This window comes from Caloenas nicobarica, chromosome 9, assembly GCF_036013445.1.
Source record: "Caloenas nicobarica isolate bCalNic1 chromosome 9, bCalNic1.hap1, whole genome shotgun sequence".
NCBI lineage: Eukaryota > Metazoa > Chordata > Aves > Columbiformes > Columbidae > Caloenas > Caloenas nicobarica.
The window spans coordinates 3,028,276-3,043,993 of NC_088253.1; the positions used below are offsets into that span (position 1 = coordinate 3,028,276).

The window sequence follows — 15,718 nt, forward strand, 5'->3', positions numbered from 1 at the left end:
TTCATAAAAGCGAAATTTCTTGAGGGCACGTTAAGAAAACAAACACTGCCGTTGTGAGTAGAGGAAAGAATGTTGTACCATGGAAACTTCAGGGCTGTTTCATGTGCTTCTTACTGCTCTTTGGATTTGTGATAAAGTTGAGAATAAATCCTACTGCTCAAAAAATTCTTAACATTAATTTTGTATTATCTGGTTTTGTTTGTTGTGGGGTTGCTTTACCTCCCCCTTGTTTGAACTTTGTTATTGAAAGCAAGTACATTTCTTGTATCTAAGGTTATTATTTAATTATCATGATTTTTGGATGTGTATGATTTTTGAAGTTATCACTGCCTTCCCAATTTTCAGTTTAGGCAGCAGAACCCCAGCATAAACTACTGACCTCTTAAGTATGCTTCCTTTGCAGTGTAGTTGCCATCCCTTACCTGTAATCAAATTAGTAACAGCTATAAAGTGGACTCAGAAATAGCAATGAGCATAATATGCTGGTCTGCGTATTGTATCAGAGATGTGTTGTTCTAAGTTACAAATATATAAGAAAACATTATTTTTACCCTGAAAGGCTTAATCAAAAACGGAGAACTGAAAAAGGCAGGACACAGGAATGCAATGGTCAAGGTTTTTACACACAACACATTTCTTACAGTTAAAATAACTTGGGATTTATCATAGATTTTGCTATAGGTTTAGGAATATAATGATTGTGAGTGTTCTTTGATTTCACAGTATGAAAGTACTAAGGTATCTTGAAACAACTTCCTGGCCATTCGGAGTGGTTAACTTTCAGACTCTTGCATGCACAGCTATATTTTATCAACATCACCAGGAAAGTGACTGGTTGATTTTGAATGGCAGATATTTTGTAGAGTTAAAGAGAAATTGCCTTTTTGGTCTCTATCTCTCAAGGAACATAGAACAGTGGCTTGCAATGTTATAGCATAGCAAGGTGGGGTTTTTTTATTTTTAAGTTTTGAAATAAAATCATAGAGTAATTTTGGTTGGAATAGACCCTTAAGATCATTGAGCCCAACTGTTAACCCACCCCTGGCACTACCCCATGTCCCTGAGAACCTCACCTCCGTCTGTCCAACCCCTCCAGGGATGGTGACTCCAGCACTGCCCTGGGCAGCCTGTTCCAATGCCCCACAGCCCTTTGGGGAAGAAATTGTTCCCCACATCCAACCTCAGCCTCCCCTGGCGCAACTTGAGGCCATTTCCTCTGGTCCTGGCGCTTGTTCCTGGGGAGCAGAGCCCGACCCCCACTGGCTCCAAGCTCCTTTCAGGCAGTTCAGAGATCAGAAGGTCTCCCCTCAGCTCCTGTTCTCCAGGCTGAACCCCCCAGCTCCCTCAGCCGCTCCCATCACACTTGTGCTCCAGCCCCTTCCCCAGCTCCATTCCCTTCTCTCAACTCGCTCCAGCACCTTAAGGCCTTTCTTGGCGTGAGGGGCCCCAAAGTGCCCCCAGGACTCGAGGTTTTTCCTCCCCAGAGCCCAGCACAGGACGGTCACTGCCCTGGGCCTGCTGGCCACACCAGTGCTGGTAGCAGCCAGGATGCTGGTGGCCTCTTGACCACCTGGGCACACGCTGGCTCATGTTCAGCCGCTGTCACCAACACCCTCAGGTCCTTTTCCAGCCGCTCTTCCCTGAGCCTGGAGTGTTCATGGGGTTGTTGTGACCCAAGTGCAGGACGTGGCACTTGGCCTTGTTGAACCTCAGACAATTGGCCTCAGCCCATCTATCCAGCCGGTCCAGATCCCTCTGTACGGCCTTCCCACCCTCCAGCAGATCAACGCTCCACCCAACTTGGTGTTATCTGCAAACTCACTGAGGGTGCACTCGATCCCCTCGTCCAGACCATTGATAAAGAGATTAAACAGAAGTGGCCCCAGTACTGATCCCTGGGGAACAGACCTTGTGTCCGGCCGCCAACTGGACTGGACTCCATTCACCACAGCTCTTTAGGCCTGGCCGTCCAGCCAGTTCTTTACCCAGTGAAAAGTACATCTGTCCAAGCTGTGAGCTGCAGCTTCTCCAGGAGAATACTGCAGGATACGGTGTCAAAGGCCTTACTGAAGTCTGGGTACACAACATCCACAGCCTTTCCCTCCTCCACTAAGCAGGTCACCTTGTCATAGAAGGAGATGAGGTTGGTCAAGCAGGACCTGCCTTTCACAAACCCATGTTGACTGGGCCTGTCAGCTTGTCCTGTGTGTGCCACGTGGTGTCACTCAGGATGATCTGCTCCATGACCTTCCCTGGCAATGAGGTCAGACGGACAGGTCTGTAGTTCCCCAGATCCTCCTTCCAGCCCTTCTTCTAGGCTGGAATGTTTGTATAAGTTGCAACATAAACTAAAAAACATATTTATTTTTTTTTAGTAAGGAAGGATGAGTAGGGCTATAAACATGTCAGTATGAGTGTGGGCACAGCTATATATGAGCATTAGTTAAATACTTAATATTCCAAAGCTCTAATGTGTCCTTTTTTTTCTTTCTGTCACTCAATGCATTTCCAATTTGTTTAATGAGTTATCTCTCTTACCCAGGCGTATTGATGACGACAAGGGAAGGACTCATGAACTGGAGCATTCTGCTATAAAGTGTATGAGAGGAATTCTCTACTGCTACATGCGTCAGGCCGATAAGGTAAAATACTGTCTTTTGGACACAAGCACTCAATTAATTCTAAGGGATTAATTAAACTGTAAAAACTAACTTCTAAATACAGGTAAAATTTAAAAGGGGAATGCAGTGTTACTGTGAGGCCTAGCTAGGAAAAGCTGCTTCGTTATTGTCAGATTGCAGCATTGTTTTAGGGTATAAAAGACATGAGCATTTTGTGAAGTAAACTGCAAAGCATACTTGAAACTTCTTTGGGTTCCTTCTGCAGTTATTTATCCCATGAAATATTAGACCATTGGTAACTGCGTGGCTTTTTGATGTCTTTTTAATGCTTAGAAGGCAAGATGTAGAATTTCTTTTAGCTAAGGCTGAAGGGTTTTCTTTGCACTGTGTACTTAGTTATTGCATTTGCCATTGTTCTCGTTATCTAGGTGATCATTTGGATTACTTGGTTTCTTTAGCAGCCACTTTCCAGTATTCTTTGACTTAATGATGTAAATTCAGAAGGGCAGCAATCCAAAATGAATAAGGAAACAGGATAGTTTACTTATGTCATAATGCAGTTGATATACTCAGCCTGTAATCCTCTTGTGAGTATAACCTGAAGATTCTTTAATACTCAGGGCGTCTTATCAAAACTTGGATGTGATGGATTAATATTGCATAGTGATTAGCAGTAATTCTACAAGTAGCTACATATCCATATTCCATGTGATTATTTTAAGTTTCATGTCACTGACTTTTAACTGTATTATTAAAAATAATTCTAATGTTACCACATAGCTTAGATCATTTCTAAGTCCACGTACTGAAATGTAAAGTCTGTAGGCCTGTGATATCAGTAATAATAATAAGCAAATGGGGTGTATAGTCCATTGTGTTCATGCTGACATGGTACTTTTTCTCGGTTTTCTCAGTCGGTTTCTTTGTAGTCTTCTGTCTTTAAAAAATCTTGACCTAAATTTATCTTGTTAGATTTGAGCTGTTGTTTTTCTCTTTGACGTGCAGTGCTTTGTTTTGAGTATCAGTGCAGATATGAATAACGAGCATTGAATTACCACAGGTGTCACGCTGCTGACATACTGGTTGTCGGGTTTTGCCCTGATTACTATAAATGCTTCTCTCTTCTTCCAATGTGGTAATAAGCAATCTCAGGCACCTCACAGACATGAGTCCAACTGGACTGTGTTCTGAGAGACTCTGAATGTGCTGGGCTCTTGTAAGGAGGTTACTTTTTAATAATAGGAATTACATGTGCCCAAATGCTGAGGCATTACTTGACGAGGTGCTGCTGCTTGTGACAAAAAATTCAGATGTTCTGTTCTATTGCTAATGAACATACGAATTATGGCCTAAAATGTATTGAATGTGTTCGTGGACTAGACAAAATAGTATTCACTTCTGTGCTTCTGGGCCATGCTGTATGCTATGGATGATTCGTTGGTGGAGAAGAATATCCCATGAAGATAAGATCAGTGTTGGAAATATAGTGAAACGTGGACAAGATACTGGCAATGATGGGTAGAAAACTTGAAAACCATTTGTTGGAGAGCACAGCGTGACTTGAGGAATTATGGAGAAGGATCTTCTTTTATGAGCTTCATTCTTTTCTTTGTGAACTTGATTTATTTTTTCTGCCCTGTTGGCAGCTCTCTCACAGTTCAGATTGTTTTCTCAAATGGATTTGTAAGGTAGCAGACACTGCATTTTGTGATGAAACAGGAATCAAAACTACTTTAAAACCACCATAGTTCTTATTTCACCCCTTTGCTCTTAAACTCTTGTGTTAGCAATTCATCTTATTGCATTCTATCTCCGTTGTAAAAGATTCTATATCGTAGAGGCTCATTCTGAGGTCCAATGATAGCGGCCATGAATAGAGAGTCATTTTAATCTGGGGTACTGTTCTGCCTATCTATGATTTTTTTTCTTTTTTTTCTTTTTTTTAAGCTATAAGGTTTGCCTTCCAGTATCTGTAAACATTTCACTGTACATCTGAATGTCACAAACTCTGCTCACCAGAATACATCTTTTCTTTCTCATGTACTCTTTTATACTAAAAATTCTTATCTTTTGAAGCTTTTAATTTGTTACATGACCTACATGTGGCAATTTCTGAACACTTTTGTAAATCTATAACCTAGAAGCCTAGAAGGCTTAGAAGTTATTAATAATAATAATAGTAATTTATTTTTTGTTTTAAAACCTTTGTCATATTGTCATAGATCACGATTCATAAAAATTATTAAAACTATTGTTCCCAACGTAAGTGTTGGGCTCCTGCGCTCCAGAAGAGCTTTAAAGGAGGAAGGGTGAGGGGCAGAGGGCCGGCTAGGGGTGAGGGGCAGAGGGCTGGCCAGGGGTGAGGCCGTGAGGCTGGGGGACCCAGCGGGGCTGTGCAGGCCCAACAGAAGGCACAGGGGAGCTGATACTTGTGTCCGTGTGGAAATCAGGAGGTATCTATGGGACAGCAGTATGGTGCTGTCCTATAGGTCCTAAGGCTGCTCTTGTCTCTTTTCTGGGACATGGGCATGCGTGGGTGCCTCAGAAATGCCCGTACACCCGTGCATGCAGCATGGGGAACAAAGTGGAGGAACTGGAAGGATGTGTGTGGCCCCGGGGTGTGATCCTATGGGGTCATGGGGGCTGGTAGGGAGCTCAGGGGGCTGGATGGGGACAGGCTCTTTGGGACAGGCCAGGAAGGTGTGCGGGAGCAGCTGGAGCTGGTGGCACGCTGCACTGCGAGGGACGGCTCTGGAGCCCGCTGAGCGCCTGTGGGGCAGCATGTGTGTGCTGCAGGGGTGGCACGTGTGTGTGTTGCATGTGCTGTGTGCTGCATGCTGTGTGTGCTACATGCTGTGTGTGCTGCATGCTGTGTGCGCTGCAGAGGCGGCATGTGCTGTGTGCTGCATGCTGCGTGTGCTACGTGCTGCGTGTGCTACATGCTGCGTGTGCTGCATGCTGTTTGCACTGCAGGGGCGGCACGTGTGTGCGCTGCATGCTGCGTGCACTGCAGGGGTGGCTCGTGTGTGAGCTGCATGCTGCGTGTGCTGCATGCTGTGTGTGCTGCAGGGCGGCATGTGTGTGTGCTGCATGCTGTGTGTGTGTGTGTGCTGCATGCTGTGTGTGTGTGTGTCTGCTGCATGCTGTGTATGCTGCATGCTGCGTGCTGTGTATGTGTGTGCTGCATGCTGTGTATGTGTGTGCTGCATGCTGTGTGTGTGCTGCAGGGCTGGGAAGGCCGGGTAGCCCTGCTAGGCCTTGCCTTGCTTGCTGCTGAGATTTCAGCTCCTGTACAAGAAGAAAGATGAAAGGGACTAAGCAGCTGCAGCTGTTACAGATAGTTTTCTACCAAACCTAAGGAGATTAGATAGATGAGCTGAATATCTGTATTCTTTATATATTCTTTAAGTATGTATGAAGTAGTTTCTAATAAGCTTCAGGAACTGTTTTGTAAGTTTTACACAGTTACATCAATAAATTTTGAATACCTGAGTTATATAGTGAATTTGTGGTTGCCAAACATGCTGGAATTATTGACTTTGATTTTATGTTTTGTCTTTAATTCACCTTTAGGTTCAGCAATTTAAGCAGGACCCCAAACCGTCTGGGTGTCTTCACTCTGTTTTCAGTGCAGACACTGGAGATGAAGTCTTCTCCCATAAGGAATACGGTCACCTGCAGGTAAAATATGCATGTGCGTGTAAATGGAAGCTTGGATGATTTTAAATAGTGTTACTGTTGCCTCCATTCTTTCATTATGCAGCTGTCTCTGTTTAGATTTGTGTTAAACGTATTGTACTTGATAAAATTGAGATGCCTTCTGCATCTTTTTCTGAAAAAGAGACTCTTTTGAAATATAACTCAACAGTATGTTTTGGTCAGAAGATACTGAAATAACTGTGATTTGTGGCAGTGGCTGGTTGGTTGTTTATCAAGTTGCTTCTTTCTGAGACCAACAGATGGCTGTCCATAAATAATCCTGGCAAACAATGTTGAGGTAGTCAGGAAAGTGAAAGATTTAGTGTAATCTTACATTGAATATTGTATTTTTTATTAACATTCCCAGCTTAATTTTCCATAAGTCTGAGCAATTTTCATTCATAGTAAAGATTTAATGTACACTGTTAAAAGCTTTGTCTAGTTACAAATTGTCGTTCACTATTTTGCTTAGTGGTTCCTAGCCAGATTCATTGTATAATTGATTGGTTTGTTGTCTTTCATTTTCCAAAGTGTTGGTTTGCTCTTTGTTTTCTTTGTCTTTACCTTCAGAGCCCTTTTTGTATTCATGCCCTTGTTCTTCTGCATTCCATAACTGGGTACTCCTTTTAGTTCAGAAATTGCTAGTGAAATTATTCAGAAGTGACAGTAGGTTGATAATTATTTAATTTCATGTTGTCAGCATCACTTAAATAGTTTATACAGTAAATGTGTTGGATTCAGGAAATCTATGTTCTGAGGAAAATCATGGGTGGAGTTACCCTAAGTTAGAATGTTGGAGTTCCATGTGAAGCTTTCTGATGGTACACATCTTTTATCTTCAGGAGGAGACAAGGATTTGGGGAGCTGGGGAGCCCTGTCTGATAGTTCAAAGTCTCTGGTTTTTGTGGGAACTCAATCCTTCCCATAATTATTATGGAGTTGGTCTGCTGTTATTGCTGTTCTTGGTGCTTTTCAGATTGTATTAAGAAACTGGAGTCAGTTGTCTTTAAATATTTTGAAATTTTTATAATTTAATCTGCTGTGTTTCAGATAAGAATCCATTTTTTTGCTCTAGATGGTTTCCCTAGATTTCATATACTGAGATTATCGTTTTATAGCTCATGGAGCAAGTTATTGTAATAAACTTGCTTTCTCTATAGAAGTTGTACAGATTCTCAATTATGCTAGAACTCTGTGGAACAAAAGCAATTTTCTTTGATTCATTAATAAATTGACAGGATGATGCTCATCTGTACAGCTGCTGAAGGTGATTACTGTTAATAATAAATGCTGTGTACAGCTATGAAAGAAAATGGTTTTTCCCAAATGTAATCACAGCTGAATGTTGTAATGATACTTCTGTCAGTTGCTAACAGTAAAATTCCGGTTAGGGATAAAGTGATTCGCTTTTTAAATGTGCCGTGTGCGATTCAATATGCTACTTGCCTTCTTGGTGCTTTACTTGCTAATAAATTGTCATACGTGTAAACGTGAAACAGCTTGTGACTGTAGTGATTGCCCATGGGTCAAAGCAGGATGTCTAAGCAAAAACACTTTAATGTCATAGTTTCAAATAATTTTAAAGAAAGGATACTGCAGCAGAAGAGGAGGACAATGCTGGTTTGTGGCTTTTTTTCCCGCAGATTATTTCCACATTACTACATCTAGGATATTGGTAGATTAGGATAATATTTTTGAAGACCCAAAACTGTGTTATAGTGGGGCCATCTTTGTTAGCAAGTAATATCACATTTAGCTTGTTTGTTTATTCAACTCCAATAAACATAAAGTTAATTATAATTTCCTTTCTGTCTTTAATTACTTCAGATAAATGCTGTGTCGTTATTTCTCCTCTATTTGGTTGAGATGATCTCTTCGGGACTGCAGATTATCTACAACACAGATGAGGTACAGATCGATTTCCAATGTTGAAACACATGCTTTATTAAGTTGGTTTTTATTCTTGGTTTTATTTAATTGCCAACTCTGAAATAATTGTTCTGGAAATACACTGCAGATATTCTCCGCTTCTAATGGAAGCCAAAAAAGATAAACAGAATGAATGGATAGTGAAATAGATTAATAGCTAATAAAGTATTAGATATGCAAACATCTGTGGATGTTAAAAAGTTTGGTGTATCTTTAATTGAAAATAAAAGAATTGTATGTCGTGGTAAGAGATGTTTGTACAATTGTTAACTGTTCTGTAAATAACATAATAATAGCCAACATGACCTTGACTTGAGGACAAGTCATGTCAGGACAACCTGCTGTCCTGCTCTAAAACGAGGTTATGTGTTGAGACAGGAATGGAAAGCACAGATTGATTTATTTTTTTATTTAGTTTTTTTTTCCAGTTTCCTTAATCTGGATTTGTTTAAATTTACTGTGGTGTATTTAATAGTCATTGCTATAGTGTCTTACAAAGCTTAAATGCACTTATGGTACTACCATTTTAAAAAAGGGTGATTTTTCTGGTAGTAGTGTATTTGCATTATATTTCTTAAATGTACAACTTCATTAATGTTTTTTCTTTAGATAATGAGAGAACTAAATGACGCAACTGGTCTCCTTTCTCATTTACTTAGATCATATGATAGGTCTACAGTATTTTCTCTGGTTTGCCTTTATGTCTGTGAGGAGGCAAATGTATATAATTATGTATTTACTTAGCTTGACTTATAATTTGTATTATCCTCCAGATGTTTGCATTTAATTACAGAATCTGCAGAAAACGTGCTTGTGTATAGACTCTCCAGTCAATGGATTTTCTCTGCTTCAATGTCAGGATGTAGTTTTCATTGCAATTGTACCCTAGAAATCTGTGGACTCCGGAGATTTATACTGTGATATACCACAGACCCGTACATTCTGTTAGTCTCTGTATAGCTCCAACAATTGAATATGTTCTCAGATCTCATTGACATAATTATGGCATTTCCGAGTTTTCCTGTGCGTCTAGATAGTTCAGCCTAGTGGCATTGTTAGTGCTGTGGACGCGGCAATCTGCTCCCCAAACATCGCGCTGGCTGTTTCTTTCCAGTGCTACCATTGCAGGATTTATTTGGCCCGTCTCCCTTCGCGGAGGGTTCGCAGCAGCACTGGCACAGGGAGGCGCTGGCAGATGGTTGGGATTTGGCTGCTGTCGGCATGGACGAGTTTGTACACACAGCTCTTGGCTTCGGAGGCGATCGCTGGGTACCAGGCACGGCAGCTGCCAACGAGTTCCCTCTGGTTGCATCTGTTTGCAGTTGAAAAATTAATTTAATGGCATCTTTGCATCAGTAATAAAGAGATCAGTATATGATTGTGTGACTGAATGAATTTGGGAGCAGTTACCTACACAAAAACCAGAGCGCCACTTACATGCCCATGATATGAGTGATTGTTCTCTGAAGATTTTGGTTTGCAACCAGTTCTCTGCTGCCTTTTTTTCTGTAGATCTGCCCTTTGGAAACTCCTCATCTCAGATAATATCCCTAACTGACCACTTTTTTTTTCTTGTGTTCTGAACATCATCACTGGTAGAAAGTCATCAGGAAGGTTATATCTTTCTATGTGGTGCTCTTTGTTTCTTCATTTAGCTAATGCATCTAAATTTTAGTTAATGATAGAAACAGGAGAAGCCACACTTTTATTCACTGGCTGCATTCAGAGAAAGTTCATTTTAATACAACCAAACGCTGAATTCCAGGGCTGAATAATACCGGGCATATCTAAAGAGTGGGACAGTCTCTTTCCTTGAAAGTAATCGCTATGAAAAGATTTAGTGTACAGATAATAGTACATGAGCACCCCATAGTGAAAGTTTAGCATAGGCATATGATATATAGAGAGACAAATAAGTATAGAGTTGTATGTATTGCTGGTGGACTGGTATTAGCATAAAGAGTGTATCTGACATAGTAACTTTTTTAAGATTTAAAGAAAAATTGAGATAAAAAGACAAAACAGAGATATGCAGGTAAATTAGAATGGAAACAAATACATTTCAGTAAAAGATTTGGGTTTTATTTCATAACTCATTAAAAAATAAATCACTTGACTGTAGTAAAGTAGATCCTGCTCTGCAGTTCCCCAGTATAGTTGTGTTTAGAGCCATTGCAATATTCTCTTCCCACAGAATCCCCTCGAGTAACTTGGATGGTGAATGAACCGGTATAAATCTTGTGGTTGTGGTTAAATTTCCTGCAAGCTCTAATCTGTGGACTCTTTGAAAAGAACTGTAAAATTTATCATCAACTTAACTTTTCTACAGTTGAGCAACTCCAAGTGTCTCTTTCAGCAGTGCAAATGAGGAAAAAGGATCTGCTTAAATAAGTCCCCTTAAACACCTTAAAATACCCTTAAATACCTTAGCATTCAGTTGAAACATGCTGCTCCAAGAGGAGATTTTAATTGTGATAGATTAGTTCAGAGGTGTTTGAATCTGCATAAGCATGTATTATCTGGAGCTAATACAATAAAACTTTGGCATATCAGTTCTCTTAAAATGAATTAAGAAACAGCACCAAGATTTCTGTGTCTTAATCTTGTAGGATTTAATTTCTTTTGCTCTCTGATGTTTTTAGCACAAATTATTTTCAAAAGATCCAAATGCCACTTTTTTGGAGCTCTTCAAGTACGTGTCTTGAACATGAAAACGTTTTTATCCCTGGCTGTGTAGGACCTTTGCATAAATCACATCATCACCTAATTTGGGACAGGTCTTAATACTTTGTGATTAAAAACTAGTTTTAAAGAGAATATCTGAACTTGGGAACATCAGTGTCCGGAGGAAAAACAAAAAGGGTGGAAGGCACAGTTATGATGGCTGAGGAAAAACGGCTTTGTCTTTTTGAAAAAATGAACAGAAGAAAAGATGCTTTCATTTTCCTTCAGTCACTTTTCTTTTTTTCTTTCTTTCCCATAGGTGTCGTTCATTCAAAATCTTGTGTTTTGCGTGGAAAGAGCCTATCGGGTACCGGATTTTGGTGTCTGGGAAAGGGGAAGTAAATACAACAACGGCAGCCCAGAGCTGCATTCGAGGTAGGGAGCAAATGGAGCTCTTGCAGTCAAAGCAAGTAAATGTGATAGGAATCAAAAGAATTCACAGAGTGAGTTAAAAATAATAATGCATTAAAATACCGTTTGAACTAAGTTAAGGTTCTCTAAGGACTGAGAGATATTTTGGGAAAATGTGAAGCATAATTTCATCATCGTAAGCACGCTGAAATAACCACATAGATGCTTTGCTATTTGAGTATTCAAATTCCAATAATTGTGTGCAGCTGCATGCATATAATTCTGAATATTGTGTTGAGAACAGTTCAGGCTCCTGGGGCATGTGCAATAGAATGGATTCACAAAAATCTTCAGGAATATCCTGATTTAAGGAGGTATTATATCAAGAGTCTAGATTTTCTCTTCCCCACTGTGCTGAGAGGAAGGTGCTGGACCCTGGGGAGGAAGGTCCAGGGCCAAGCGCTTTTTCAGGCTCTTCAGACGCTGCAAATAACTGGGGTTCTGTCCCGTGAGACACTTAGGAACGTTCTTAACATTGTAATGTTAGGGCGGGCCAGTTCACTTCAGTGGAATTGCTCTGGAAGGATCAAATCTGGCAACTTGCTTTTTCTAGTCTTACTATTGTTTTCCTCACTTTTTGACTTCTGAGGTTTTATTAACCATAAAAATGGCTATGGCTTGGATATCTTAGGATTTTTAAAATATCATTGATTATCGTAATTATCATGGACTTGCAAATAACAGATGTGTTTCTTCCAGTATTTGATGTTGTAAAATGAATCTGTGTTCTCATTTCAGAATGAAATAATTTTTTTTAGTTCACATACAGGCCCGTATTTTAAGCAATAGATATAATTACATGTCATTGCAATGAAACACTTAATTTAGATATTGTTTTTTTCAGGGCTTTTGTAGAGCTCTAATACCAGTATGAGAACTGACAAGTCCAAGTTGCTGTTCTATAATCTGCTCTATTAGTTGTTTGGGTTTTTTTCTTCCTCGTATGTCTGTAAAACTGTCGAATGCCAAACTACATGAGCGGTCACTTGGAGAGCCATATACGTCCTTCTGCATCTCGCCTTGCACAAATTCGCAAAAGGAACACTGAAATTCCTTTGTCTTCTGTTGTTTGCAGCATTCTGGTTATTCAGTATGTGAATTTCCTCCAGGGAAAACCGAACATCTTTTACCCAGATGGAAATGGGCATGTTGTCTTGTCTTAATTGGGACTGACATTTATAGGCTGCTTTTTCTAAGGGTGAAGCTTATGGGTTGGACTGAGCCAATCTAAAAGATCATTGAACTGGCACAAAAGGAAGCACAGAGCTTGGTCCTAGTTTAAGAAGCAGACTTTGGTCATCAGAAACAGGTATTGCCCCTATTTGTCTTTCCTTGGGAGTATGTTGATACACTGTTTCACTGTGGGAAGCCAGTAGACAATTTCCTTCATTCTAATAAATCAGAAAAAATGGAAGAGGAATGTGCTTCAAGAGGTGTGTTGCATATTCTCGAGGAAAGCCCTGGGTGCACTAAAATATTCTCTAGACTTTGTTATGCTCCTGTTGTACCGTATCTACCTAAAAGAGCTCTAAATTTTTTTAAAAAAAATTCAAGAAGTGATTCTAACTAATCAGGGCTAGTCATGGGTGATGCGTGTCTGTCTTCAGCGATTAACAGACTCCAAACCAGTTTACAGGATGCTGTTCTCCTGGCCCTTAAAACTCACACTGCAAGTCCACATACAGTGTGTGCTTTCAGAATTAGGAGTTAATTATTGTCTTTTATTGGAAGAGGCTTTCTTTTTGAAGATGTTATATAATATGAAGTTCGTTAATAACTGCAAATTATGCCCTGTGTCAGAAGATGCAGATATTTTAAGTCTTTGCACAGCCTTGGTATTCTGTCTTACTACAGTTCAAAACACTTCTAATAAATGATAAATAGCGAAACCCCCTGTGGACCAGGTCTTCCTTGATGTATGCAAATTGACGTCTTTTACTGGTTCAAAGGCAAGATTTGTAACAGCTTTTATTATAGCGTGATCACCTTCCCATACGGCTGAACTTCTGAAAAATTAATTTGTCCTGTAACCATTTGATCAAACTGCTCTCCGGGCAGCTGCTGGGTACCTGTGCAGAATGTTTTTGACATCTCCCATATGTGCTGCGAGAATAATGAAGTTGCTGAAGTGCGGTGTCTTCATATTTCACATGTGAGACTGCAGAGCCTGGATCTTGCTCTTCTCGCTAGTGTAGGTGTTACACTGTTATTGTGCTGTCCTTCCTGCTTCTAGTTCATTTTGTCTAGTTATGAAATTATTGTTGTTGTTCTGGGGTTGTTGGTTGTTTTGTTGTTTGTTTTGTTAACATCCCTTGTGGTGTTTGATATTCCAGTTGAGCTGCACAGTTCTTGGATGGAGCCAAGAAACTGAATGGGAGGAGGATGAAGGATGTGGATGCTTCAAGCTGTGTTTTGATTAGCAGTTGCCAAGAATAAGCAAATTTTAGTGTTTGCCCTCAGATATTTTATTGAGAAGGTACATCTAATAATTAAAAGTTACTGGGAATTACGAATGATGTTTAAGTGATGTTAAGTAGTTAGTGACTAATGCTTTTTTAGCAAGCTGGATTATAATTTATTTAAGTTAGTCCCAGCTTCCCCAGCCCCAAATGTGGATCCAAGTCAGATGTGACCTTAGTGTTATGGTGGCAAGAGTGCCCTTGATAATCCGTGAGAAATCACAATAATCCGTGGCTGCAGTGAGGTCTGCAGATCGCACCTGGGGAGGCTCAGGAAGGACATGCTAGAAAACCTTTTCCCTGGCAGCACAGTGAAGCACCAAAGCAGGACACTCCAAAGAACTTACGGTAACTCCATCTTTGGAGGCTTTTGACACTTGTCTAGGTGAGGTGATGGTTCACTTGACTCGGTCTTGGTTGTTATATTTGGCTTCGAGTGAGATTTTGTGTTGAACCAGATGAGTACCATATGTCCCTTCCAAACAGTGACTTCATGATCCTGTGAAATTTCTAGAGGAACATTTAAAGAGCATTTGGGGTGGCTTTGTTCTGGGGCCATCTCCAAGAAGCGTCTTTTGCTCTGGGAATGGATTCCAGCAGGTTAAAACAACATCTTCAGAGCGGGTTGCTAAGTGGAGGACTGAACATATGTATTAAAATACATTTTACCTTTAATTCATACTGTTAAAACGGTCAATTTTTTCCATTATTAAATTGTAGAGTATGAAGAATGTGTTTTCTGTGGAAAGACACAAGCAGAATGTTTATTATAAAACCTTTTTTCTAAATTGCCCAACAGGAAAGCATTAATCAGTAGGAATGAAGCAAGTGTCTGAAGTGTGATTGTAGCTCTGAAGTGTGTTCTGTTGTGTGATTGTTCAGTCTTCCGAAGACATTCTTGATACTGCAGCGATCCTCGGACTTCATTCTTAAGGGAACTTTGTCCTGTCGGTTACCAATGGAACTTATAGTAATCGAAGTAGTACTTGTGCATATGGTGAAGTGCTTGATATACCTCTGTAATGTGAAGAAATATTACATTATGGGAAAAGGAAGCAGTATTTTATTGCTGAGACATTGTTATTTTCATTTGCAAGTAACATTTGTGGGAGTACTGAAGTGTCCAGGGCCTTTGAATAACTAGAGGTAGAAAAATACCAATCAATTGCAGTAGATATCATTTTTATTGTAGAATAATGACAGAGTATGTAAAGTATCAATGATTTCAAGGAAGAAATCCATATTTGTCTTCAGTTTTTTCAAGCAGTATCATCCTACTTTGTCAACAGAGTGAGTACTTTTACATTATCTGAATACCAGTGGCTGTTGCTGTTGAACAATTATTACTTCTCTACCTTTTGTCTATAAGTTTTATTCCCGACTCTAAAAATACCTGACTGTTGGTATGAGAAGTGTTATTTGGAAAGGAGAATATGAGATTTTAACATGTGACAGAGATTTCAGTGTGTGGGATTTCTCTGATTTTCATTTTCGATGTATGCAGTTTACTTAACTCCTGTGAAAAGTTCAGTTCTGAGTCATCACACCAATTTGTTTGTTTAATCACAGAATGTCAGGGACTGGAAGAGACCTCAAAAGCTCATCCAGTGCAATCCCCCCGCCGGAGCAGGAACACCCAGATGAGGTTACACAGGAAGGCGTCCAGGCGGGTTGGAATGTCTGCAGAGAAGGAGACTCCACAACCTCCCTGGGCAGCCTGGGCCAGGCTCTGGCACCCTCACTGGGAAGAAGTTTCTTCTCATCTTTCAGTGGAACCTCCTGTGTTCCAGTTTGCACCCATTGCCCCTTGTCCTATCATTGGTTGTCACCCAGAAGAGCCTGGCTCCATCCTCCTGACACTCCCCCTTTCCATAT

At 40.3% G+C, this 15,718-nt stretch overlaps 1 protein-coding gene across 3 annotated transcripts in view; it reads left to right on the forward strand.

Moving 5' to 3' along the window:
• Positions 1 to 15,718, forward strand: part of PHKB (phosphorylase kinase regulatory subunit beta) — an 81,968-nt gene that overhangs the window by 12,678 nt on the left and 53,572 nt on the right. For all 3 annotated transcript variants that reach the window (XM_065640654.1, XM_065640653.1, XM_065640655.1), the window contains 4 exons: positions 2,543 to 2,642; positions 6,195 to 6,302; positions 8,148 to 8,228; positions 11,233 to 11,348. In XM_065640654.1, coding sequence (XP_065496726.1) covers positions 2,543 to 2,642; positions 6,195 to 6,302; positions 8,148 to 8,228; positions 11,233 to 11,348 — 405 coding nt within the window. The remainder of the gene's footprint in view (positions 1 to 2,542; positions 2,643 to 6,194; positions 6,303 to 8,147; positions 8,229 to 11,232; positions 11,349 to 15,718) is intronic.